Source organism: Gadus morhua, chromosome 2, assembly GCF_902167405.1.
Source record: "Gadus morhua chromosome 2, gadMor3.0, whole genome shotgun sequence".
NCBI lineage: Eukaryota > Metazoa > Chordata > Actinopteri > Gadiformes > Gadidae > Gadus > Gadus morhua.
This window is the reverse complement of record NC_044049.1, coordinates 12,491,893-12,518,512: the sequence shown is the minus strand read 5'-3', so window position 1 is coordinate 12,518,512 and position 26,620 is coordinate 12,491,893. Positions and strand designations below refer to the sequence as shown.

Below are 26,620 nucleotides of genomic sequence, written 5' to 3'. Positions count from 1 at the left end.
CCCGTTATCACAGTCATCAAATTGGCAAATACACATACCGCGTTTGTCCTTGGACCCAAACCGTGCTCTAAGGTTTCATCATTCTAAAGGGATTAACGTTAGAAGTGCAACTGGAACCTGCTCTATGATGATTCTAATTATTTCAGACATGATGATGTGGGAAATCGTTTCCATCCATCCCAATGCAATAACAATTTCGTTCTCCCTGTAGAAACATAGCCAGAATCCAACTTGGGTGGGCCCAGAGAAAATTGGGTATGGCTTTGCCCATCCAAATCACTGGACGTACAAATGGTATTAAAGCTTCCTGATTGGACAGATTCCCCAACCACAGTTATGCGTTTTTCTTCAAGTGTGGCCATAATATATGGCCCACTGCTATTCCCCTTATGGAGACTTATACCCATACTGTACAGTTTAATCCGAAAAACACTAGCAACTGTAGGAGAATGTGCATTTTAATTTGAGATTTAAAGAATTGCCGTTTTTATTTATTTTTATCAATTGTAGTCATTATTGATATGCTGTTAATTCATCAGCTGATTCATCAGCTTTTTGCAATGTAAACTTTCACATGCATTTTTAATTAAATTAATAATTTCATATCCTTTGATCATGAAAGGACATAAAATGATTATTTGAATAAAAAATATACAATATAAATATAATGAATGAAAAATGTATTCAACTTATGCAACATATAGATTTAATAGTAGTCGAATAATAGTATAACAACTTCTAAGGAACCTTTGAATGTGTATTGGTTCTAATTCTTAGTAAGAATACCTTTTTTTACATTCCAACGCACGTGGGTGCGTGTTTGTGTGTACGTCACTCCATGGTTTCCCTGGGTGATTTCTGCCGTAAAGCAGCAAGTTTCGACGCAAAGCATGAACCAATAGCGCTAGCGGTATGCTACAGAAACAGAGCCGCCCCGACAAGCAAAAAAAGCGAAAACAGGAACAAGTGATTATTACATCGTTTATGTAGTGTCATCGCTGCATAGTTTTTTTTTATTGTTATCCTAGTCGTATTTCCATCTTCAACATGAAGATGTAGTGTGCGAGAGCAAAGAGTCACATACGCATATTTTCTCTTACGTTATTTGACAGCGGCTAAGGCAATGCTTCCATCGTTATAGACAAGACGAGCTAGCGTCGTGCGCTAACCTCGGCTAGCACTCCTCTATAGCGTGAACTAGCCGATCTGAACGTTCATACTAGATCAATATTCCACCTAAACGGTACTGAAACCTTGCCAATGTAGTTACCTTATCGCTCATCTATTTTGAGTTACTGTTAACGTTACGTTAACAATGCTGACGCAGAACATTTAGTTAGCATATCAATGTGACCGACATGCCTTCAATCTATGACAAACTGCGGGGTTATTTTTAATCATTGGCAAGCGTGAGTAAATGTAATGTTATGTCGTATCGTAGTTGTGACGGAAAGGAACACCGATAGCATCACCAAGCTAACGTTAACTGCGTGCAGGCGAGCAGATCATGAACCCCAGTTGGCCAACACCTTAGCTGGCTAATTAAGTAGCTAAGTAAGTAGCACATATCTGCTACTTTGTTCATTGCATACAAAGTTGGAGGCACAAAGTTGGAGGAATACGTGCTGAAATGGTGAGTATGAGTTCATTAAATCACCGTTTATGTGTGTTGTTGAGCTGAAAAAGTTGCTGTGGCTCAGTGTATCCCTTGCTATTGTAGACTAAACCATTGGTATACTCTCATTCAAAATTAACCCCAATTACTTTCGTTTCCTGATGTAACTAACGGTTTGTGATGTCAGGCTTATTTCCCCGAGATATTGCATGTTTTTTGCATATTTCTTTAATGAAGACGCCCATTTAACAACGCCAAGTATTTGTGTTGAGTAATGCTAACCTGCTGCAAGTACTGGCTTATTTGAGGAATTTAGAGCCGTCCGCAAATGTCACTGTTCTACCTGATATGCAGGACTTTCCCAAATTAGACAAGTCAAATAAGGGATATCGGGTATCTGTGGGTTTTGCTTTTGTAAACAGCATTTTCAATTGTGTGCATTGGGGTTAGAACCGTGGAGGGATGACTTGATACACTAAATCAAATAAATACTTTGTCTTAATACATAACACAAGCATACATGGAGGAACTTCTGTGTTTTGTTAAAGTAAATCTTGTTCAATAATCTGGCAAAACGTGTTCCTTCAAAATTATATTTAATTATGTGTAATGATTAATCTTCCCACCATCGTTGTTCTCCACTGACCAAAGTAGATCCACAATGAAAACCTCTCTGGTTGAGTCACAGGGGTGGATGATTACTATTCCTTGAAATCTCATCATTGCATAAAGGTGATGCCTGCAGGGAAAAGGTGACATGGTTTAACCTAAGGTGGTGCATGCCTGTAAAATCTCTTGAAATAGTAGACAGCAGACTCTTGCTTTTTTTTTTCCAATGTCTCCAGGCTTCAGAAGAGGCCTCGCTGCGTGCGCTGGAGAGCCTCATGACAGAGTTCTTTCACAGCTGCACGACCAATGAGCGGAAGAGAGAGATAGGTAAGCGTCATCTGTCGATACAGGCATCGTCTGTTTGTTTGGGGAAGGATAGATGGATGGGAATATTGTGTTTGACTCCCAGCCCTAGTTGGAACTAGGGCTAAGTTCTGGTCGATTGGTTTGGGTTAGGGGATATGTGCTGGTTGACCAAATTCTCATTGGTTGGACAATCTTTTGCGTTAATAATAATTATGTAATTATGAATATAAATAATTCCAAGGCTCCCTAAATTCAGTTATAATAGATTAAGACTCATTAGACAGGAGGTCAAAACAACCTATTTTTCACAACTTTGAACTTGCCCAACTTAAGGATGACTGTACGTCTATTTATTTGACATTTGGCTTCAAATGAATGGACACCATGTCAAATAGTTGTTGGTGTGGAAGCATTTGGTTAAAAAGTGTGTGAGCAATCTAAAAACTGTAGGAATATATTTATTGGATGTTTTCTGGTTTGCTCTGTCAAATTTCATGTTTGATGGATAGGCTTTGAGTGTGAGCGTATCATAGTTGGCCCTTGGGTGTTGTTTTAATGTTGTTGTGGTTTCTACTTCCTGTTCCTTACAGAAGAACTGCTGAATAACTTTGCGCAGCAGACGGGAGCATGGCGTCACTGCTTGTTCTTCCTGTCCAATACTCGGAATGAGTATGTTATGATGTACAGCCTTACAGTATTCGAGGTAATTACTCATTGTTGTGTTTTTTTTGTCTGTTTTTATTTTTGGCATCATTTATTGGGTTTATTTAAATGGAAATTAAGGGTGTGTGTGTGTGTGTGTGTGTGTGTGTGTGTGTGTGTGTGTGTGTGTGTGTGTGTGTGTGTGTGTGTGTGTGTGTGTGTGTGTGTGTGTGTGTGTGTGTGTGTGTGTGTGTGTGTGTGTGTGTGTGTGTGTATATAACCTTCAACAATGCTCAAACCCTGTATCCATTACCACCAGTCATCATATTAAACACGGAACAAGATCAAAAAATATATTATCTTCTTCCGACGTGTGTTGATCTTTGACTGCGCTTCTGTGCGCCTCACTAAATCGAAGCTCTGCCGTTACCGAGTCTAACTCGGCCCTAAAGTGGATCCGAAAGACTTTTACTTCCTCCACACAGCACTTACTTGTGATATTGTAATTTTGCTTTTTGAAGGGTTACTTCAACAAAACTTGAACTTTAAAAATTCATATTTTTCCGAATTCATCTAGCGTTGTGTGTGTGTGTGTGTGTGTGTGTGTGTGTGTGTGTGTGTGTGTGTGTGTGTGTGTGTGTGTGTGTGTGTGTGTGTGTGTGTGTGTGTGTGTGTGTGTGTGTGTGTGTGTGTGTGTGTGTGTGTGTGTGTGTGTCCATTTCGGTAGCAGTCTTGAGCCTTCAAGATGATATTCCTGACTCGTGTTGTACCCTTCAGAACCTGGTGAATAAGCAGTGGCTAGGTGTGGCTTCCCAGGACAAGATGGAGATCCGAAACTGTTTGCCAAAGTTGCTGCTGGCCCAGCACAAAGTCATGCCGTACTTCATCCGCAACAAGCTCTGCAAAGTCATCGTGGACATCGGTCGCCAGGACTGGCCAATGTTTTACCATGACTTCTTCACAAACATCCTGCAGGTAAAGCAGTTCATACGACAAGATTTTAGCCTCCACCCGCTGACATATGATTGAAATCTCAGCGAAAGGCCCTTGCTTGAAGCCATTATTATAGCTGGCTCCCGTGGCGGATGATCATGGAGTCTGCACTGCTGAAAGAAGTGATCAGAGGGGCTCATCTGTACGGCGCTGAGGCCTAAGAGATGTATAGAATGTTAATAATCTGGACCTGTCCAGGAGTCCACACCCCTTATGCCGCTTTTCCACTGCATGGTACCAGCTCGACACGACTCGACTCGACTCGACTCAGCTCGCCTTTTTTGCGTTTCCACCGCGAAAACATGGTATCTGGTACCTGAAGTGGCTGCTTTTTCTAGTACCGCCTCGCTCTAGGTTCCAAGCGGCTGAGCCGATGCTAAAAGGTGACGTCGGCAGACGGCCGGCCACTGATTGGCCAGAGAGTGTGACGAAGTCACGAGAGCGACATGGCAACCATGCTGGTAACAGCCATAGCAGCGCCGCAGCCAACATATTCCACTTCTTCAACATGCCAGCTAATAATACGAACACGAATACCATCGCATCGATGTTCTCCATTGTTGTTATGTGGGTTCTGTCCATGTGTGGGTTACGTAGGTGTTGTTTGCGTCGCGTACAAAAATACGTCACGGCCCTTTCGCGCAGCCGACCCCGCCCACGTCCCGGAGGTACTATTTGCGGTGGAAAAGGACCCGCGCTGCTACCGTGTCGAGTCGTGTCGAGTCGTGTCGTGTCGAGTCGAGCTACATGTGCGGTGGAAAAGCGGCTTTAGTGTCAAATGTTGTGACACGCAATGACAGCAGTGACGACACCCAACAGACCATTAGCCAACAGGGCTTTGAGAAAGGCTCTGTGGTTTGCTTGGAGCCACAAAATAGAAATAGAGGAACATTTAGTGAATGTTTGAACTCAATAAGCACACAAGCCACTTGGATTGCAGGCTTCTTGTGGTCTTTCATTTTGGACAGTGTGAATCTTTGTGTGTGTTGTCATGCATAAAAGTAGAACAAGAGTCTAGTCTGGGAATCGTCCTTGTTAAACGTCTTGTAATGTGTGACCCCCTCTCACCGATCGGTAAAGTGTGAAACCCACAACGGCCTCAAGTTAACCGATTACAGGAAAGACGGTTGTTTAATCTCTGAAGTTCAGCCATCTGATGACTTTGAAAGTAGTGTAGTGTGCAAGAGCTCAAAGCAAAGACCCATGGAATTTCTGTCTGTATTGTGGGGTGATCAAGGATCATGGCTAGCAAAAGTGTTTAACTCCCAGTCGCAAAAAAACTGGGTTCTACAGCCTTCTACTACCTGATCCCTGATTTCTTGTACCTGAAATCACTAAGTTGCTTTGGGTGAAAGGTCTGGTCAATAACCAATATTAAAGTATTGTGGCGGACTGGCTACTGACTAGACACATTAATTATCATTCACGCACTGCACTGCTCTTTCCTCTGCCACAAAACAAGTAACGCTTTCATTGCAACACATTGCAGCTTGCTTTGTTCGCACAAGACTGTTATGCCATTCGAAATTTATAAAGATTTTTTCATCAGCCTTTGTATTTCCAATAACTCTTATTGCCTAAAGGGTTTAATGAATTTCCATTAGAACCTGGTCTAGTATTTTCTTTCAATATATTTGTGAATGATATGTAATTGCCTGTTTTTAGATGTCAAGCTTTTTTGATACCTTTCAATGTTATCAGTATGAATTTGAACTACTTTTAATGTAATATGATCTCCTTTATATTTTTTCTCCAGTTAATCCAGTCTCCTGGCCTGGCATCCCTGGGCTTGGTGTTGCTGAAGACCACGTCAGAGGAGCTGGCCTGCCCTCGGGAAGACCTGAGTGTGGCCCGGAGAGACGAGCTCCGCAAGCTGTTGCTTGAGCAGGTGCCCACGGTGCTGGGACTGCTGACAGGTGAGGACTGTTCAGGTCATCCCAATGTTAAATGACAATTCCGGTATTTAGCACATTGAGCCCAATTTCTGGGTTTTCTAGAAATGAAATAGTGGTTAACACTGAAATCTTGACTATTGCTCCTGTCTTGGGTATTTAGCTCATTTCGAATCAACCCTGCCTGTTTCAGTATGGGTGGCTACGGGCATTCACAAACATTTCCTTAAAATTCCTCATAAACGTTCGTTGTTCCGAAATGTGCAACGCACCGAGTGGTTTAGCGTTGTTCGTTGATGTTCCAAATCAAGTATCGTAGTGAAATAAAGTTTCTGTCGTGTTTTATTTGGCATTTTGTAAATCCTGTTGAAACGGGAACCGGAAACGGAAAGGGTTTAGGTTTGGTTGTAGTCTTTTTGCTCGGTTCTCAGTCTTTCGTATTTCGCTACGATACTTGATTTGGAACATCAACGAACAACACTAACCACTCGGTGAGTTGCACATTTCTGAAAACGAACGTTAAGGGTTTTTTTAAGGACAGGTTTGTGAATGCCCGTAGCCAGCCATTCTGAAGCAGGCAGGGGCGATTTGAAATTAGTCAAATACCCGAGACAGAAACTACCGGTCATTTCGGTATCAAACACTATTTCATCCTAGACAACGCTGAGCCCCCAGAAAGGGGGCTCAGCGTGCTAAATACCTTTTTTTTAGAATTTTCATGAGCTCACCAAGTAAAGACTGTTCCGATCATCCCAGTGTTAAGGCTGCTAAGATCATTCCAGCGTGACGCTTCCGCAAAAGACTCAAGACTCCTTTGTTTAGCTTACAAGCACCATTCAATACATACATAGCTACAGTTCAGGGTGATGAATGGCCTGATTCGTCTTCCTAGAGTGGACATAACCTACAGCTGTGAATAAATCCATGATGGCAAGCGTTTTAGTTTTTAAACGACAAGAAATAACTGATCTGTTGTTTTTTGAACTGCAGGTATCCTGGAATCCTACTGGGACAAGCACAACGTCATGGGAACAACTCCCCCACCCTCGCCCACCTCTGGAGAAGATGGTCAGTAGTAATCAGATAAAATCAAGCTAATGAGCAGGGTGATGTGATCGTTCCCGAATCCCTGTCATTTACATGTATGCATCCTTGAGCATAATGACGTACATCTGATTCCACTGCAAGACATTATGGATGAAGCAGTTCAATAACCCAATAGCAATAGCATTGGTCGTTTTGGTAATAAGCATGTTCATGCTACACCGTGGTGGGTTTCATTGATCTAGTGTTATTTTCCACTCCCACTCATCAGTGGAGTTGCTGGGCAGCCTCTTCCAGGGAAGCCAGTATTCCAAACTGCTCTGCCAGCCCATGGCCGAGCTGGACCAGGACAGCCACCAGCTGTGCTGCCTGGTGCTAGAGAGCCTGGCCCACCTGTTCAGCTGGATCCCCCTGTCCACCAGCATCACCCCCACCCTGCTGGCCTCCATCTTCCACTTCGCCCGCTTCGGCTGCGACCTCAGAACCAAGGCCAAGCCCGACCCTTTCATCTCCTCCTCCAACGGCCCGCCGTCGTCCAACGGGGACGGGCGCAGCCTCCCCCAGAGTGCGGAGGGCAAGCAGGACCGCGCCCGCCTGGGGGTGCTGGCCATGACCTGCGTCAACGAGCTGGTTTCCAAGAACTGCGTGCCGCTGGACTTTGAGGAGTACCTGCTGCGCATGTTCCAGCAGACCTTCTTCCTGTTGCAGAGGCTGACGCGGGAGAACAACTCCCACACGGTGAAGGGCAAGCTACAGGAGCTGGACGAGTGGTACGTGGTCGGCAGGATCGCCCTCCCTGGTTGTTTGGCTAGTCGTTGGGTTCAGCACCTGAAAGCTATTTATAATCAATTTGTCTTTTGTTTTAAAAGTATTTTATAATTTGTGAGTCGATTTCCCCCTCGTGTGTGTGTGTGTGTGTGTGTGTGTGTGTGTGTGTGTGTGTGTGTGTGTGTGTGTGTGTGTGTGTGTGTGTGTGTGTGTGTGTGTGTGTGTGTGTGTGTGTGTGTGTGTGTGTGTGTGTGTGTGTGTGTGTTCAATTTGCAGTTATTTGGAAAAGTTCACTGATTTCCTGCGGCTGTTTGTCAGTGTCCACCTGAGGAGGATAGAGTCGAGTCCTCAGTTCCCAATTGTAGAGTTCCTAGCATTGCTGTTCAAGTACACCTTTAACCAGGTAAGAATTGTGTTTCAAGCATTGTTTAGCTCTGAGAGTTGTAAAGAGTATGACCGGTAGAGCACATGATTTTGAAAATGAACCCCAAAAAAGGACCATTCCTATGTTTTTCAGCCATTGATAGAGAAGTGTACCTTTGTACATGCATCTGTGATCGACAGGCAAGATGGTTTCCAATCAGGGAACGGACAACCTGATTGGTCAGAAATGAGCCAGGATTAGTCCAAAAATCGAAATTGTATCATACAGGGCAGTCGTGCCATCAACTCCAATCAGATTCTCACACCGCATTTCACTCGACAATAGCGAATGTTATAAATTATTTATAACAAATTAAACTAAATGTAAAGCTCCTAAAACTTATTTACAGCACATATGTATCTACTAGTAATGAAACTAGCAAACTGCTGTCAACTACTTTCATCGTTGGTCAAATGTTGTGTTCAAATTGTCAGGTTGTCTACATTGTAGTGTGAATGCAATATTTGAGGCTACATTATAGACATTATAAATGTTACATTTATTTGACTGAGCTAAAATGGATTCCCGAGTAATTCTATTCATGGTGGTTATTTGTACAGTGGGCTGGAAATCTAATTCAATGCCAGGTGTGACTCACTATCCAACACAGGCACACAAGGTACAAGATACTATATCTAGACTCAAGGTACACTATCTAGACACAAGTTATAAGGTACTATATCTTAACATTCCATACCAGTTACAATGTACCGTATATAGGCCCAACAAATACGGTACTTTATCAAGACACAAGGTTACCATGTCTTGACAGGATCTTGGGCAAGTGTATTCGCTGCTGCAGATTATTGCTGCTACTTGTTTAACATTTTGCAAAAAACAACCTTCCTTCCCAGCCCAACCATGAAGGCTACTTTGCCTGTTTGGAAATATGGACTGTTTTCTTGGATTTCCTCACGACGAAGATCAAAAGTAGACTGGCTGACAGAGAGAGTGTTTTAAACCGGTGAGTCAGAGTTCTGCTTGGGATTGATTTTGACGTTCTGGTGTTGAGATACGTTAACTCTGATAACGGGCTGTCCAAATCATTTCGAGCAGTGGTTCTCAAACTGGTTAGCGTACCACTGGGGGTACGCGATGCGCTATTTCGTGGAATGCAGAGGAATTTCCAAAAAATTATTAACGATTTTGGAATATATTTCTTTATAAAATGTAAAGATATAATAAGATCTAAATATTAGTACAAATGGAAATACATTAACCGAGAGATCATTAAAATGGGGTCTTATCGTGGATAATATCCACCATTACAAACTAAACTGACTGCAAGATATGATGTAAGTGCTAAAATTATGAATTGTTCAAAAACACTGCGATCGTAACTCCAAGTGGGAACAATTTCGAAGTGCTTTAAAGTGCTTTTGAAAAAAGGGTGTTGGTACACAATTGTTAAATGTGCCTCCTGCCTGAGCTGTGCATAGCAGAATAGGGCTGAATAGTCCTAAGCAACTGTATATATATATTTTTTTATAACATCGGTCATAATGGTGGTACTTCGGATCACAAATATTTTCTGAGGTGGTACGTGGTATAAAATGTTTGAAAACCACTGATTTAGAGTAAACAAGAAAAATGGCATGACTGATTCCTGCTTGTCTCAAGCCCCCTTCTCAACTCAGAGGTTTTGAGTTTGAGGGAAGTGGGGTTGTGGGCTGCATGTCTTACATATGACCGAAGAAATACGCAAGATTAAGATCGTTCTTAATGCAGAATCTATATTAAATATCTGCCAGACGTACTCCTCTGTAATTTGCATATTTTTCTGTTTGTTTTGATGTATTTGGAGGTTTAAAGGATGGAGAGGAACTGAAGCAGCTATCTCCTCATTGAGGCTTGCACGGTACTGTTTGAATCTCACACAAACCACCACAAGTCCTTGTTGTGTTTATGTGTCACTGGGCTCTGGTTCCAGGTACAAAGACGCCCTGGGTCTCCTACTCAGAGAGGTTCTGAACAGAATCCAGTTCAGGTACAACCAGGCCCAGCTGGAGGAGCTGGATGATGAGGCTCTCGATGATGACGTAAGACTCTGTCACTTCTGGCACACCTGTTGTTGTTGTTGTTGATAAAACATTCCACATAGATGCCTTGTAGAAAGATTGTCACATCATGACGGCCATAAAAAAGCTCTGGTTTATTTCTCTGGTCGTGTTCTCAACAATGGTTAGTCTCAAGTGATGACGTGTCATTGTCTCGTCTGTAAACTTGAAGCATTGCTTTCTTATTTTTTTCTTTCTTTCTCATCACCTTCTGTGAATGTGGTCTATTGTCAAAGCTTGCTCATATAAAAATTGTACTAGCCTCATATCCTACCCTGTGTTTCTTGTTTCTGGCTTGGTAACCGTAGCAACAGACGGAGTGGCAGCGGTACCTACGCCAGAGTCTGGAAGTGGTTGCCAAGGTGATGGAGCTGCTTCCATCCCATGCATTTACTACTTTGGTAAGAAAGAACCAACCTGGAATGGGAAGGACATGGAGGGTGGGGCGGGAGGATGACTCATTCAAAAATAATTGTATCTTATTTATTATTATATTATTATTTATTTCTGTCGTTCGGTTTCAATTGTTGATAATCAAACCTGGAATTTGATTACTGTGATCTCCTGCGTTTGTATTTTATGCGACTGAAGCTAGAATTGATTTCCAAGTCAAAAATAATAATGTGGCTCTCTCACTTTCTCTCTCTCACCGCTGTCTTCAGTTTCCCATCCTTCAGGAGAACCTGGATGTGTATCTGGGTCTGCAGCAGTTCATTGTCACCACAGGAACAGGTGGGACACTGTTACAGACATTCCATTAGGGCATTTAGCAGACACTTTATCCAAAGCGGCATGCAATAAGTACATTCGTCAGAAGAAGGTGAAACATTATTTTGCAGACCTAAAAAAATTATTTGAATGCCATGGTAGCTAAAATTGGGAACATGATTACTATTCCCCTAAACTACCTTGTTTTTAAAAATGCTACATTTTGATAAAGAATTAATGAATGTTATACTCTTATTTTTAAATTGAAAAATATTTATCCCTCTGTCTCAATCACCTCTTTCTAAATATATCGATCTCCCCCTCTTGTGGCCATTCAATCTCTGCCTTGGTCTCCGTGTCTCCCCCTCCCTCCCACACTCTGTTTCTCCATTTCTCTATCCGACTCTTACATATCCAACTCCCTCTCTCCCTCTCCTCCTCACTCCAGTCGGGAGGCTGAACATCTCTGCGGAGAACGACTGCCGGAGGCTGCACTGCTCGCTGCGCGACCTCAGCTCCCTGCTCCAGGCGGTGGGACGCCTCTCAGAGTACTTCATCGGCGACGTCTTCGCCTCACGCTTCAACGACGCCGTGGCAGTCGTGGAGAGGTCTGTAGTCTGTCCTGTCCGTTTCTCGGGGAGGCTGCGGCCCTTTGTTGCTGACACTGGATTCAAAAACCCTAAACGGGGCCACCGATGCAAAACACATGTATGCACTCATGGCGTTAAGAGTTCACCAAATGGCATATATTATAACTTTTTATTGAGTGATATCGAGAGATGGATTAGCAATTTAAGCTGAGCCTTTTATACATGGTGACTCAACAGTGATTTCATACACAATCATTAAGGAGAAGGAGGTTTTCATAGAAGTAGAAATAGGTAGGCTATAAGTAGGCAAGGCAAGGCAACTTTATTTATATAGCACTTTTCATACACAAGGCAGACTCAAAGTGCTTCACATATAAACATTGTCATACAATTAAATACAATAATAGATAAGTAAAAGAAAAACATATGCAAAGAAATGGGTAAAATAGAAAGTTAAAAAGGCATTTTAGTATTAAAATAGAAAATAAAGGCAAAGTTAAAAAAGCTTTTTAGAAAGTGCAATGTATTTAAGATTTAGCAGAAAGCTATAGCAAACATAAAAGTCTTCAGTCTTGTTTTAAAGGTCCTCAGAGTTGGGGCAGGAGGATAAAGGGGAATGAGTTATGAACACAATCACACAATGCAAAGAATAAGTTTCTCCTCCTGTGTGTTCTGTTGTAGGTTGGTCGAGGTGACGTGCTACGGTTCCCAGAGTAGCCTGTACGACCTGGAGACCGCTGTGCCTTCTGTCCTCAAACCAGACCTCATTGATGTGTGAGTACATGCTCCTCCTAGACAGCAAACCATATCCCTCTCTGACCGAAATTCGCATCTTTACACCAAAATGTATGCCTTACCTTTTTTCCTCAAAGTTCTGTTTGATCGCTTAAAACCGCCATACACGGATAATCCAGTGTATGGGCCCAATTGTGCAGCTAAACACAATGGCTAAGAGAGGGTTTCTGCGGAAATGTTAGGTTGATTGCTTTCCATCAGAACAGATTACCCTTATTGCCATCTGGTGGCCATAGGGTGCGATTGATTGGTGCCAATTCAACTATATTTGCATTGAGCTTTCAAAAGCGTCAACGGTCAAAATTGTTTGATTAGATCTTTGCTCTACTTCACTATATTGGCATCAAATATTGACCCAGGTACTAATCGGATGTTGTGCTATGCCCCTATAGGCTACGTAAGGGATAACGTATAGAACGCCGGTCATTATCGGGAAAATAGGCCCCGACAGGGCGAACAGGACACTGACGCCTCATTGCGAAAGGGTGATCTCCTAAAATAAGCTTCTTTAGCACATCGCCCTAAAGGAGCTTATTTTCAATATGACCGGCGACGTTCTATACATTACCCCGCTTATTACACGGCTACTTGCCAAAGCGAAAAAATTACTCTACAATTACCATTCGTAGTGTTGTTCAGCAGAGAAATAGTCTGCCAAAGACGTTGACGTCGCTTAGCAACAGAATACGCTGGGGGTGATAAATTACCGTAGTACTTGTGGAGTGAAACTAAAGACGTGAATCAGAGGCAATTAGGCGAAAAATAATTCACCACCGGAAGTCCCATGCAAGTGAACAGAGCGTTCCACAGCATTGAGAAGAGTCGTATGATGACAACTGATACTACACGAGGTGGTATCCAATGTAAAATGTGACATTTATCTAATTCAATTTTTTACTTTTTGTAATTTTAGTATATATTTTTCACATGTGAGCTCCTTGCAAGTCTATACAAGAAGGGAGGTCTTGTGTTCCAAAGTGTGATACTGAATCAAATATCAAACCATATTCCCAGTAACCTTTACATTCACCTGCAAAAAATCTCTCTGAATATTAATGTTAAAGTTAATGATCCTCGTGATATTGAAATTCCATGCGGGTATGTGGCGGTACTGGGTGGTGAATGACGTGTTTGTTTGTGAATTAGCCACGCACAGGCCCTCGCTGCCCTGCAGGCCTACTCCCATTGGCTGGCCCAGTTCTACAGTGAAGTCCAGCGGCAAAACCAGAGCCGCTTCGTGAGCCTCATCACCTCAGCCGTGGATGCCAGCAGCCCTCTCCTCACTCCTAAGGTAGCCCCCTAACCGCAGCCTCTCTCCTCTCACCTACCCCACCCTCTCTCCTAACCCCCTCTCTCCTCCCTCCTAACCGCAGCCTCTCTCCTCTCACCTACCCCACTCTCTCTCCTTACCCCCTCTCTCCTCCCTCCTAACCGCAGCCTCTCTCCTCCCACCTACCCCACCCTCTCTCCTCACCCCCTCTCTCCTCCCTCCTAACCGCAGCCTCTCTCCTCCCACCTACCCCACCCTCTCTCCTTACCCCCTCTCTCCTCCCTCCTAACCCACCCTCTCTCCTCACCCCCTCTCTCCTCCCTCCTAACCGCAGCCTCTCTCCTCTCACCCACCCCACCCTCTCTCCTTACCCCCTCTCTCCTCCCTCCTCACCCCACCCTCTCTCCTCACTCCCTCTCTCCCCAGCTGACCTCTCTCCTCCCTCCTCACCCAAACCTCTCTCCTCACCCCACCATCTCTTCTCTGAAAATTGTGCTGTGATCAAGCGTTGCACTGACGTTATGCAGAGCTATCATCTAAATTAGGGCCAAAGAAGTTTCCTTCATCACAATCGTGCCTTGTAGTGTTACTAAAAAGGAACTGTTAAAAGTGCTGCAGTGTTACTTTCAAGACATTAGAATAATATAATTAGTTTGAATAGAGGGAGTTGTTCTAAACCAGGGGTGCCCTAATTCTTCCCATTTGAGGGCCAAAATTGAATCTGGGGGAGGTTTGGGGCCAAAATGTTAATTTTGCAGTAGATTAAGTTAATTATAGGAGTGTGTGTGTGTGTGTGTGTGTGTGTGTGTGTATATATAGATAGATAGATAGCATGCATAGAATGCGTGTGCCAAATAAACACTTTTATTGTGCTTCACATTTATGTACAAAAATGTACTGGCTTCTTTAAATTAGAACATGCCCCCCATGCCATGGGACCAAAATAAACTCTTCACTTGTTTGAACAATCATTTTTAAGTAGTAGCAGAATTGGACAACAGCTTGGGAAGGTGTGTAGAAATCCGTACTGTACTCACTAGTGCAATAAACAAAGTTACATGGGACAAAACATGCCCCCATTAATAATACAGAGAAGAACATACTCAAAGGTGACACATTGGAGGCCTAGGCTTACACAATCTGCCTGAAGTAGGCCTATCGGTGGGAGACAAGGACATGCCTGTCCTTGGTTTTTAAAAGTCTCTCAATATCAGGCTCCAGCTGACTCACGGACAAAGTGAGAATGTCATTGTGTGGATTTTTTTTTTTTTATAATTTATAACTTTTATTAAACAATGGGTAAGGTGCAGGCCCCAAAAAGGGCAGCAATGTTCTGAACGAAGAGCGGGAAGGGCAGTTCGATGGACCAATGGCCGGCTCTGAACGCAAATCTGACTGCAAACGGTTGTGAGGGGGTTTGACTGCTTGAAAGCCGTGCATTAAGTCAGACTAGGATCTTGCTAATGTTCAGCATTCCACCCCCCCAGGTGCCGGAGAAGCTCCTCCTCTCTGCCTGCCACCTGCTGGTCTCCATGGCGTCAACGGTACGACCAGTCTTCCTGGTGTCACTGCCCGCCATCCAGAGCACCTTCCGCCTCATCACGGAAAACAACTCTCCAGGGCTCCCACCGGAGGTCAGTCTGCTCACAGCAGGACATTTGAGTCATGTTTAACCAGTGCTAGCTAACCTTTTACTGACGAAACTATTTTCGGCTTTAAACAAATATCTGAACTAGAAGAATATAGCGTGCCCAGCCACCGCCGGTCGATCCATCCAGGGACTTTCTGCTAAAGGAAAAACTTGCATAGTGCAGTAGTATTGGTATTTAAAGTTTATACTGCACTGTAAGTGAGTGTGACTCCTGAACAGCTCCAAACAAATACAATGTATAATTATGTGTCCTACATGTTCAACATTGATCTCATTGGAGGGAAATGGCTGCTAAATGTAATGTAATATTCCCAAGGCAATGGTCCCGACACTGAATCATAGCCGATTCATTATACAAGGGCAATATTGTTCACTTTAATAGGGACACTAGTTTGTGTTGGAATTGTTTTGAATAGTATTGCTCTGAATGTTAGGTTGACATGGAGTAGTTATATATAAATATTAGAGCTGTCAGTTAAATGCGTTATTAACGGCGGTAACGCAAACCAATTTTAACGGCGTTAAATTTTTTATCGCGCGATTAACGCAATTATTATATTTAAAAAAAATACTTTTTTTTTTTTTTTTTTTTTTTCCTTTGGCTCAAAACAAAGAAGCAGTAGCCTGACTGCTATGTTCAAATGACATTTGTTCAAAGCAGTCGTTTAATTGCACTATAGGCTCTTTTTTTGTATCGTCCTGTTTTGATCAGTATATGCCAATGTTCAGTGTTTCCCCTAGAATTTTTTTTAGGCCCGGTGGTAAGAGCTGATAGTGTGATTTTTTTTTTTTATACATTTTTCACGGGATGCCAGAGTATTTGTTGGTTATTTCCATGTAAAACACTTGCTTAGCCATCACAAGTTGATAATGATTCAATAAACACGTTATTAACAATTAACTAATTTTATTTACAATACAATTTTTGGTGGTGCTGTCACACTAAATTTGTACCGGGCGCGTCATCCATATGTAATCCATTCCAAACCTGCCTGCAACAGATGATCGCGTCGTCCGTTGCCGGGCAGGTTTCAAAAAACATTCGCGCTCATGTTGCCAAAGACGAAATAACATAGTACAGTTAACGGATCGCTAGATAACACTTGTTTTTACTTTATATTTGTATTGTATTTCATTTTTTTATCAAATTTAGCTAGTAAACTGAGTGTTTAAAGTGGGTTTCAAAAAACATTTGCGCTCATGTTGCCAAAGACGAAATAACATAAAACAGAAAACGGATCGCTAGATAACACTTGTTTTTACTTTATATTTGTATTGTATTTCATTGTTTAATCAAATTTAGCAAGTAAATTGAGTGTTTAAAGCAGGTCAAGGACGAAATAGCACAATACGGATCGCTAGATAGAAGGTTCGCAAATGTTCGTGAACCTTTCACGTCATTCGAAAGGTTCTAATCATCTGATCATCTGTTGCCGGGCAGGTTTGGAATGGATTACGTATTGATGACGCGCCCGGTACAAATTTGTCAGCCGGTACAAATTTAGTGTGACAGTGCCATGCTAATGATGATATTAATGGTGTCAGATTGTCCGTTATGATGGGGCATAATCTGCGCACGCGCGACACCGCATTATTATTATTTTTTTCATTTTTTCATTTTTTTTATTTTTATTTATTTTTATTTATTTATTTTTATTATTATTTTTTTTTTGGGCTGTTGTTGGCCTGGCGGGGGCGCTCGTTGGCCTGGCGGCCCGCCAGGCCTGAACAATGGTAGGGGAAACACAATCATTTGCACAAGGCAAGCCGATGCACTTCACCATGTTGATAAGAGAATTAAAATGAGAAGAATTATGGGACAAAAAAATCAAGGGATATTTAGCATAGAAAAATAATTTGTGATTAATCGTGAGTTAACTATGACATTAATGCGATTAATCACGATTAAATATTTTAATCGCTTGACAGCTCTAATATATATATGTGTGTGTGTGTGTGTGTGTGTGTCCCAGGCCCACATGCTGGTGTGCAGGGCTCTGTCCAACATGCTGCTGCTACCCTGGCCGAGCCTGCCAGAGAGCGAGCAGCAGTGGCAGACGCGCTCCAGTAGCCACGCCAGCCTGGTGGCAGCCCTGACCCGGGACTACCGCACGCTGAGGGGCACAACCAGCCTGCCCCAGGGCAGCACTGAGCTAGGCAACAGTAAGCCAACCCCCCCTCTCCACCCCTGGACGGGGGGAGAAACCTCAGGCCGCTGCCTAAAGGCCCTGATACACTTTAAAGGACCTCTTGTCTCGTCTCGCCGGGAGCCGCTTCGACAAACATCCCACACACTGAATAAAAACTTGGATTGAAAGCCTATGCTAAGACACCAATTACGATAAAGAATATTGGGGCCTTGCGCTGCATGAGAGACTAAACAGATCACCTCTGATTTCTTTTCTGATATTTAGATATTTCTTTCTATTATTTTGGATAGGATTTATGTTCCTGTGTACGTGTTCGGTTGTTTACATATTGTTATTGTTGGTGGCATTATACAGCCCCTTGCTCCGTGTCCAAGCATGTATAGCCGCACATTATATTGTTTATCTCCCTCTCACCCTCTTCGTTCTCTTCCTCTCCCGCTCTTTATTTATTTAGATCAGTGGTTTTCAAACTGTGGGGCGCGCCCCCCCTGGGGGGCGCCAGAGTTCTTCAGGGGGGGCGCGACGTGAGAAAAAAATAAACCCGAAGAAAAACCTGTACTGTAGAAGTAACCTAACTAAATCAATTTTCAACCGTTTTTCTTCGTGCAAACCATTTAACAAATCTACACACTTGTATCTTCAATAATATCTAAACAGAATTTCGTTATCATTTAAAATTTCTTCAGAATCACAGTTTTAGTTTCATACCGCTTCGTTTTCAGCTGTTTTCATTGAAGACGTCAGCCCATTCTGATACACCTACTTCTAGACATCGTAACTCATTCATTTTTCAACCGTTTACCATCGTTCAAACCATTGAACAAATCTACACACTTGTATCTTCAATACTATCCAAATGGAATTTTGATAGCATTTATATTTTTTTCAGAATCACAGTTTTAGTTTCAAACCGGTATCGTTTTCAGTTGCTTATAATAATTTAGGTCACCATAGCAACGCCGGTAAACAAACCCCGCCGAATAGTCGAATCTCTGGACTGAAAAAGCAGATCTGATTAGACTCTGAAAATTCAGAGTCGGGGACCCTGAATGAAACTGTGTAAACTGGCAGTTTACACAGATTAAGATGTTGAAATGTATTTAAAAAAGGTTAAGCTAAAACATGCTTGGATAAAGTTGTTAAATTGTGTTAAGAAATGTGTTTAAAAACGCACAAAGAAGTTGTAATGTTTCAGAAATATGTTTAAAATGTTTAAAAAATATGTTTCAAAAGTTTAAAAAATATGTTTCAAATGTTTTAAAATTATGATCAGAGATGGGTAACACTTTATAATAAGGTGCCATAATAAGTAGCAAACTAGTCATTACCTAACCCTTTATTAATATTTGTTAATTATTACAAAAATATCTATTTGCCACTAGTTAATCGTTTTTTTCCACTGACCGCAGAGTGTCGCGGTTAGGGTTAGGGTTAGGGCCGTGTGTTAGGGTTAGGGTGAGGGCTGTGTGTTAGGGTTAGGGCTGTGTGTTAGGGTTAGGGCCGTGTGTTAGGGTTAGGGCTGTGTGTTAGGGTTAGGGCCGTGTGTTAGGGTTAGGGCTGTGGGTTAGGGTTAGGGCCGAGGGTTAGGGTTAGGGTTGTGGGTTAGGGTTAGGGTCGTGTGTTAGCGTTGGGTTAGGGTTATGCAAACAACTAATATTTAATTAATGATGAAAAAACTATTACCTTGTGCCAAATAGATATTTTAGTAACAATTAACAAATATTGATAAAGGGTTAGGTAATGACTAGCTTGCTGTTTATTATGGCACCTTATTATAAAGTGTTACCCAGAGATGTTTAAAATGTGTAAAATAATTAAGATAGCTTTCAAAACACAGGTCTTTAGAACTTTTTTTTGGGGGGGGGGGGGGCTCAGCTGAATTATTTTCTCTGAGGGGGGGCTCATTCTCTCACACTTTGAAAACCCCTGATTTAGATCTCTCCGACCTCTCTCGCTCTCTATCTCCCCCTCTCTCCATCTATTCATCTCCCTCTCTTGCATTTGATATTGTGTGCATGACTTGTTTTAACGTATGCTCTTTGCACCTACAGTGAAGGCGGTGATGCAGCAGACTCTTCCGGTTCTCCGAGAGGTCGTGGATAGCATCTCGGGGGAATCCACCAAATCTCGCCAGATCTGTTACCAAAGCCTGCAGGAGTCGGTCCAAGTGTCCCTCGCCCTATTCCCAGTATTTATTCAGCATCCTGGTAAGATAATAAAAACCTGGCCAATAATAAATTGCTAAGTATGCAGACTGGCTATATCCTCATCTCATTTCAGAAAAAATGAAGAACCCAACGTGGCTAAACTAGTGCACATTGACCGTATGCAAAATCTTGTGTGATACTGATTCAAGCCATTGCCTCCCATTGAAATGTATCCATCCTCTCTCTGTAGATGTGACGGACGAGATGTTGAGCTTCTTCCTGACCCTGTTTCAAGCCCTGAGGGTCCAAATGGGAGTTGCCTTCACAGGACAAATCATACACACCTTCCTGAGCATGTTCACCAGGTAAATAACACTGACTAATATGTTCACCAGGTAAATAACACTGACTAATATGTTCACCAGGTAAATAACACTGACTAATATGTTCACCAGGTAAATAACACTGACTAATATGTTCACCAGGTAAATAACACTGACTAATATGTCCACCAGGTAAATAACAATCACTAAGATGTTCACCAGGTAAATAACACTCACTAATATGTTCACCAGGTAAATAACACAAACTAATATGTTCACCAGGTAGATGGCACTCATTCTCATGTTCACCATGTAAATAACAATGATTAATATGTCCACCAGGTAAAGCACATATACTACCATGTTTATCTGCGTAACATATATTGGAACATTCACTTAACTAAATAACACTTTAACATCATCACCAGGTTATGAACATTCTCACTGGCTAAATAACATATATTGACATATTAATAAGGTAAACTACATTCATGAACATGTTCATTAGGTAAATAATATTACTGTTGTCGATTTAGATTAACAGCTATTCTCTGTTGTATTTATAATAGCTACACGTTTGAAATGTTTGAATGAAAGCCAACTTTTGCTTGACTCTTTGGCACATTTGTATCAGTGCCAAGTTGTCTTTGGTTAATGTTTGAACGCAAGGAAAACATGTAAGTTTGTGCGTCACCTGATCATATGTTGCCCCCTTATCTTGCCCAATAGCTCAATAGTCAAGGTTTTCATTTATTTACTAACATGGCAATGCCACGTTTCTTTCACGTGGGAACATGAAATTAGACCTATCCACGTTTAATCTTTATTCAACCCAAGTCACCCAGGCATGAAACCTTATTAACCTGAATAGTGCAGTTCATAATGTTTTCTTTGTTAATGTTACAAATTAAATCAAATTAAGTGCCTACCTATTCACTTTGATTTCTCAGATATATTCAGTCATATTATAGTTGCATGTCTGGATGATACTGTATCATGTTATTTTGAGTATTTTAATCCCTTGGCCGACATTTCTATCCATATAGACTTTGCAGTCATTTTTAATTCTATATAGATGCATGTCATGAAGGAGAAGGTAGGGATGGGTCAGCTTGCTCAAGGATGCCTAAAGATAAACTTCAGAACCAGAATATATCTGGCTTTGGAAGTCTACCATGTCAGCAGACCATCCTGCCCCTGTCCATTACCTTACAATGTGAGGCCTGTGGGCACACGCAGAATTCAACTATAACTTTCCAAAATGTGTGTGTGATCCAGGGAGCAGCTGGCGGCCAGCATACTGCAGGAGGGCAGCGCGGGGTGCAGGGTGGTGCAGAAGTTCTTGAAGATACTGCAAGTGGTGGTGCAAGAGCCGGGCCAGGCCTTCAAGCCCTTCCTGCCCAACATCCTGTCCCTATGCATGGAGCAGGTGTACCCCATCGTGGCAGAGGTCAGTCACCCTGCCCTCTCCGTCCTTCATGGCTGTTGCAACTGTGCTGGGCTGCTTTCTTTGGATGCACCTCATTTTATATGCACTGTCTTTGACCTCGGAAATCGTCAATCGAAGAGAAGACGCGGTTCTGTGTTATTGGCCCCTTGATAAGTGTAGCCTCATCATGTATATCAAAAATTGTTCTTAGAATATGGGAAAGCCATTGTGGCTGCTTGACACGCTCATTATTAAAGTCATAATCACTTATTTGCTTGCTACCATTTACTTTTCAAGAAAATAAGATGATGATGTTGATTTAACATGTAAACAAATGGTAGGGTGGCTAGGGTTATTGACTCTACGCCAACAGATTCATGAAGATCCTAGAGCTAATTGTATAAGTCCTTTTCCTTGGCAACATGCATTTGAATTCACTGAGTTTGTTTTGGATAAATGCATCAAATGACCCCATGGTTTGATAAACGCCTTGTTCCTCCTCAGCGGTCTTCACCGGACATTAAAGGGGAGATGTTTGAGCTCCTCTACCAAGTTCTCCACCAGAACTGGAGGTACTTCTTCAAGACATCTGTCCTGGCGAGTGTCCAGAGGGGTGTAGCAGAAGACACCATGGAGAATGAGGCTCAGTTCACTGCTGCCATGCAGGTGGGTCTCCCATTCCTACACCAGACCCTCCACGTAACCTGTGGAGGGTCTGGCCCGACGGACAGTGTTCTCCCTCTTTATCTGTACAGTCTTGTTCATGTATTCATGCAAACATACAACAGTAGAAAACTGTAAATCCTTGATAACTTTCTACTTGGTCTTTCTGATCTTGGTATTGTTTAAATTGACTTCATGCATTCTTTGGACTACAATATGGGTTGGAGCATGGATTGTAATGTGTAGATCAGAGGTGCTAGATCTGATGTTTTCAGCAATTTCTACTAAAACGGCACTAGTGTAGCGGCATCTAGATCTGATGTTTTCAGTGGTATCTACGGTCCTGGCTCTAGTTTACTATCTTCCTTTGTTCCTATTCTCCAGGCGTTTGGGCAGTCATTCCTGCAGCCAGACATTCACATCTTCAAGCAGAATGTGTGCTACCTGGAGGCCCTGAACAGCAAGCACAAACTGTACCACAGAGTGAGTTCCTTCACCCGCTCGACTCCAACCATGACCCCCCCCCCCCCCCCCCCTCATCGCAACCAATTAACATACAGAATCATTTGGCAATTACCTACCTTACCTATCTGCAAAATATTTGTCAATAAGTTTTGATAGCGGTATCAATTCACCGGTTTAAAGATTTTTAACACTTAAAATATGAAAATATGGATACTTAAATATTGGCTGCAGATGAGACCGCAAGCTCTTCTAATACATGACTTTATTTATTATTCTTAATTGAGTGAGATTGATTTTCCATTCTATAGGACACAGGGTACCCTAGACTGTCATGCCCATTTATTATTATTGTTGTTATTATTATCATTATTATTATTATTATTATTATTATTATTAATATTATTATTTTGGGACCTTAACAGGGTTCAACATGAAAAATAATGTGCAACTGTCATAGCAGGCCCAACTGGTCATAATGGTCAAACATTAGCCCCCAGTCAGTTCTTACTGGCCCTTTTACCAAAGTTGTTAGCGTAAAGACTTGCCTCACAATACTAGTAGGGCACATATTAATGACTGCATGTGCTTTGTGCTTGTGGAAAATGTCCAACGCTTAGGCATTAGGATGTTATGCAAGTAAATTTGTTATAAATATCGATATATAGATATCGATATACATCGATATCATTGTTTCAAATTGTCTCAACGTGACAATTTTTCTGGTCCGGGCCGTTGAACCCCACTTTTTGTTGAACCCTGTTTTGTTTTCCAGAAGCTGTTCCGGACCTCCATGCTGTTCCACTTCATCAACGTGCTGCTGCAGGTGCTGCTCCACAAGAGCCACGACCTGCTGCAGGAGGAGATCACGCTCGCCGTCTACAACATGGCCGCCGTCGACTTTGACGCCTTCTACTCCGGCTTCATGCCCGAGTTCCTCACAGGCTGCCAAGGCGTAGACTCCAACCAGCGGACTGTCCTGGCGCGCAACTTCAAGCTTGAGCGGGTACGCAATGAGCGGTCATCTTTGGACCGTTTTTCTTTTATATATTCCCAATGTGTTTTGTTGGCTGCTCAATAGGATATATCTCTATACACCTGATTCTACTGTAACCTTGTTTTAAGGAAGGAAGCTATGGTCCACTCCTTGCTGTTAAGACAATGACTTTGAGCCAAGCCAATGTTAACCTCCTGTACTTCAGAGATATATCTATTAAAATGTATGAATTGAATATCCAATTTAAAGGTAGTCAGCTATAGCCCCAATGAATAGGACAAAGTTACAGTAATACAGACCTAACCGTCAAGCTACATGCCTCGTGCGTCGTCCTACGAACTGAGCTACTCATTAACCTCTGCTGATTTCCAAACTTCACCATTCTCTTTCTATCTGGTTTCTCCCCTCCCTCCCTCCCTCCCCTAGGACCTGCCATCCTTCACTCAGAGTGTACACAGGCTAGTGAACGACCTGCGCTACTACAGACTGTGCAACAGCAGCCTGCCTACAGGCACCATCAAGCTATAACACATGCAGACAGACACAGATTAGCCCATTGGTGCCGACCACTTAGGCCAACGTGCCCCCCCCCCCCACCACATGGCCTGGGTTCAAGTCTGGGGTCATACCTGCCAGCAGAAGAAGGCTCTTCTGTCAAGGAGGGGTTCGTTGGAGACTGATGACGATGCTGCTGTTGTTTTTTTATTATTATTATTTCTGCTGTAGGACTAATTATTTTTGTTCTTTGAAAGTGGGGCCCTCTTTCGCGTCCCTCGACGCCAACACAGCGACTTGAGGCGCAAAGAGCCATCTGAGCCAGGCCCCTTTTTTTACCCACGATGCATCTGCGAGACCAGCCCCGGCTGGGACTGAGCACTTTCCGACTCGATTAGAGTTATTTTATCGATAAGTCTGCTTTTATTGATCTTGAGTTTTATTTTTCTTCATCTCCAAAGGAGACTTAATCTCTTTCATATCATTCCATTCTGATGCGGAGAAAATGTGCTTGATAAATAAAGTGTCTAATGTTTTTTAAATGCATCTCAGATATTTGTTAATTTAGACTAGAAGGGGCACTGCGTTAGGACATGCAGTATTTACTTTGAAATCAGGTTCAACATTATTTTTGAATGCTTCAATATTTCTATAAATTACATTCCTGAAGACAAAATGAAAACAACGTTTGACTATTATCGCATATTTCCAAGTCAATCCAATCAAATCCAGGAAAGAAAACATTCTAACATATTAAATATTTTCAATGTTATTGGTGGTTGAAATGCAATGCCCACCCACCCGGAATGAGGGATCTTTTCACAAACTGATAAATGTCCAAAACCTGGCACCAATTGGGCCAGCAGTTAACCCTATGATGCTATTCCCATTGGATTTATTTAGTACTTTTCATGTTTTATGCAGTGGTGTCCCAAGCACTTTGGTCAAGTGATGATGTGTAACGAAACACGATATACACATCTAAACAGTAATACAGATGCGTTTAATATTTTTTTTTTATTTTTTTTTTATTAGTTTAGCCACCCCATTCCGTTACATCAGTTCAAATGCTTAATTTCCTTCGACATATAACTTCCATGAAGAGCCATAGGTCTACCAAAAAGAAAAACACTCAAGCCTTCTAGAGTGATTTGAACTTTTTTTGGATTGAAACGCGTTTATTTTTGTTTTGTACCATGCATGTCATTAACCCCAGACATGGGGCAAGAACGTTGGCCCTTTGGCCAACCCTGACGTGCTATTGCAGCGTTCCTGGGCGCCCTGCGGCTGCGTTGTAGTTTAATTATCCGTCCAATTGTCGGCAATCCGAATCCGTCCAATTGTCGGCAAGCTATATGACACCATAACATTTTTATTAAATCGGTAGCCAACTGACTGAGCTCAAATAAAATCTAACGGCGGTTGTAATTTGTAAATAAAAAATGGGATGATGAATAACCCAATTTAAACCTGGGTATTTATGTTTGCAAGATGTGAGCTTATTACCATACCAATTTGAATGCAAGTGGTTGACCCCCTTCCCATATCAATGACCATAGGGTCATTGATAAACGTGAGGAGGAGCGAGGAGAAGAGGTGTAAACGGGGAGTTTCGGAAATGTTCAGGGTCGCTGCTGGCTAAGTTAAGGTGATTAAATAAACCAAGAGGACATGTCCGCTTGGCATTCGTTTCCCACATATCTGAAGTGAGGCTGCATGCGCTTGGACGCACTCGTGATTTTTGTTTGACCCTTTGAAAACGACACGGTCACCAGCCTAGTTATCTGTAAAAACCGTTAGGCTTGTCCATTAATACTCTTTGGGCACGTTAACGATCATGATTCTCTCACAGACATGTGTTTTCAAGAGTATTCTTCAACATGGGCGGTGTTTTACAAGGAGTCGATTTAGTGAAAAAGCGCTCGTTTCCAAGTTTACCTCTGCACCTCTGTCCAGCGGAGCCACACACCGGGCTCAATCCAGTAAGTAGGCCCACTAATCTCACCACACTTGTAAAGACAACAGGGGTGTCATGCCATTATTTATTTTACTTTTTATGCTACTTATTTGTAGCCAGCTTGCCCCCTTGTGGAAAGTTAAGCCTCATTAATGTTGAGTTCCAACCGCCTATTGAGCTCGAGGTGTAATAACCTAGATAACAATCTACAATTTAATTGAAAATTGTTTTCATTGATATTGTATGTTTTATCATTTTACAAAGTGAGAAAAACAGTCAGTCAAAGTCACCAGATGGTTGAATGTCAGAAAAGATGAATACATGACTGTTTACCTGTTTATTTTAGGCAGAGGTGGCCGAGCTCTCGTCGAAAGACACGCCTATATGTAGATCGAGACTGAAAAATAAACCAGCAGAAGCACCGTGGTCTTTTCGCACGAGTTGATAACAATCCCACACAGACCAAGCAATTGTCATCGTTTTTCATTGGATACTTGTTGTTGAGCGCAAGGGAGTCACATGTGTATATGTAAATAATAGAAGCCTGGCTGCCATTCATTAGCTTGTCGGGTAACTTACGAGTTTAACCAAGCTTTGCGTGGATGCTTCCAGTACTATGTAAGGGAATGTGGT

At 42.3% G+C, this 26,620-nt stretch overlaps 2 protein-coding genes across 3 annotated transcripts in view; both read left to right on the top strand.

Moving 5' to 3' along the window:
• Positions 1 to 897: 897 nt before the first annotated feature.
• Positions 898 to 24,572, top strand: xpo6 (exportin 6). Its single transcript, XM_030379539.1, has 24 exons — positions 898 to 1,633; positions 2,461 to 2,551; positions 3,121 to 3,233; positions 3,950 to 4,147; positions 5,922 to 6,081; positions 7,048 to 7,125; positions 7,373 to 7,871; positions 8,146 to 8,272; positions 9,148 to 9,257; positions 10,224 to 10,332; positions 10,659 to 10,751; positions 11,013 to 11,082; positions 11,507 to 11,666; positions 12,330 to 12,422; positions 13,590 to 13,734; positions 15,201 to 15,347; positions 17,338 to 17,527; positions 19,566 to 19,721; positions 19,912 to 20,026; positions 21,263 to 21,434; positions 21,918 to 22,079; positions 22,461 to 22,559; positions 23,314 to 23,544; positions 23,962 to 24,572. The coding sequence occupies exons 1-24, from the start codon at positions 1,631 to 1,633 to the stop codon at positions 24,061 to 24,063; spliced, it is 3,423 nt and encodes a 1,140-aa protein (XP_030235399.1). The 5' UTR covers positions 898 to 1,630; the 3' UTR covers positions 24,064 to 24,572.
• Positions 24,573 to 25,674: 1,102 nt separating this feature from the next.
• nme4 (NME/NM23 nucleoside diphosphate kinase 4) overlaps positions 25,675 to 26,620 on the top strand; it is a 4,149-nt gene continuing 3,203 nt past the window's right edge. The window contains exon 1 of one of the 2 annotated variants that reach the window (XM_030379573.1): positions 25,675 to 26,012. In XM_030379573.1, the coding sequence (XP_030235433.1) occupies positions 25,868 to 26,012 (145 nt within the window). In that variant the 5' untranslated portion in view covers positions 25,675 to 25,867. Of the gene's footprint in view, positions 26,013 to 26,405; positions 26,558 to 26,620 lie in introns of those variants that run through there. The other variant, XM_030379581.1, reaches the window with a different exon arrangement.

Bases quoted from the DNA above. Each gene is read 5' to 3' on its own strand.
- xpo6 (XM_030379539.1), top strand. The intron at 12,423-13,589 runs GTGAGTACATGC...TTTGTGAATTAG, and splicing joins AAACCAGACCTCATTGATGT to CCACGCACAGGCCCTCGCTG. The intron at 20,027-21,262 runs GTAAATAACACT...TGTGTGATCCAG, and splicing joins TTCCTGAGCATGTTCACCAG to GGAGCAGCTGGCGGCCAGCA.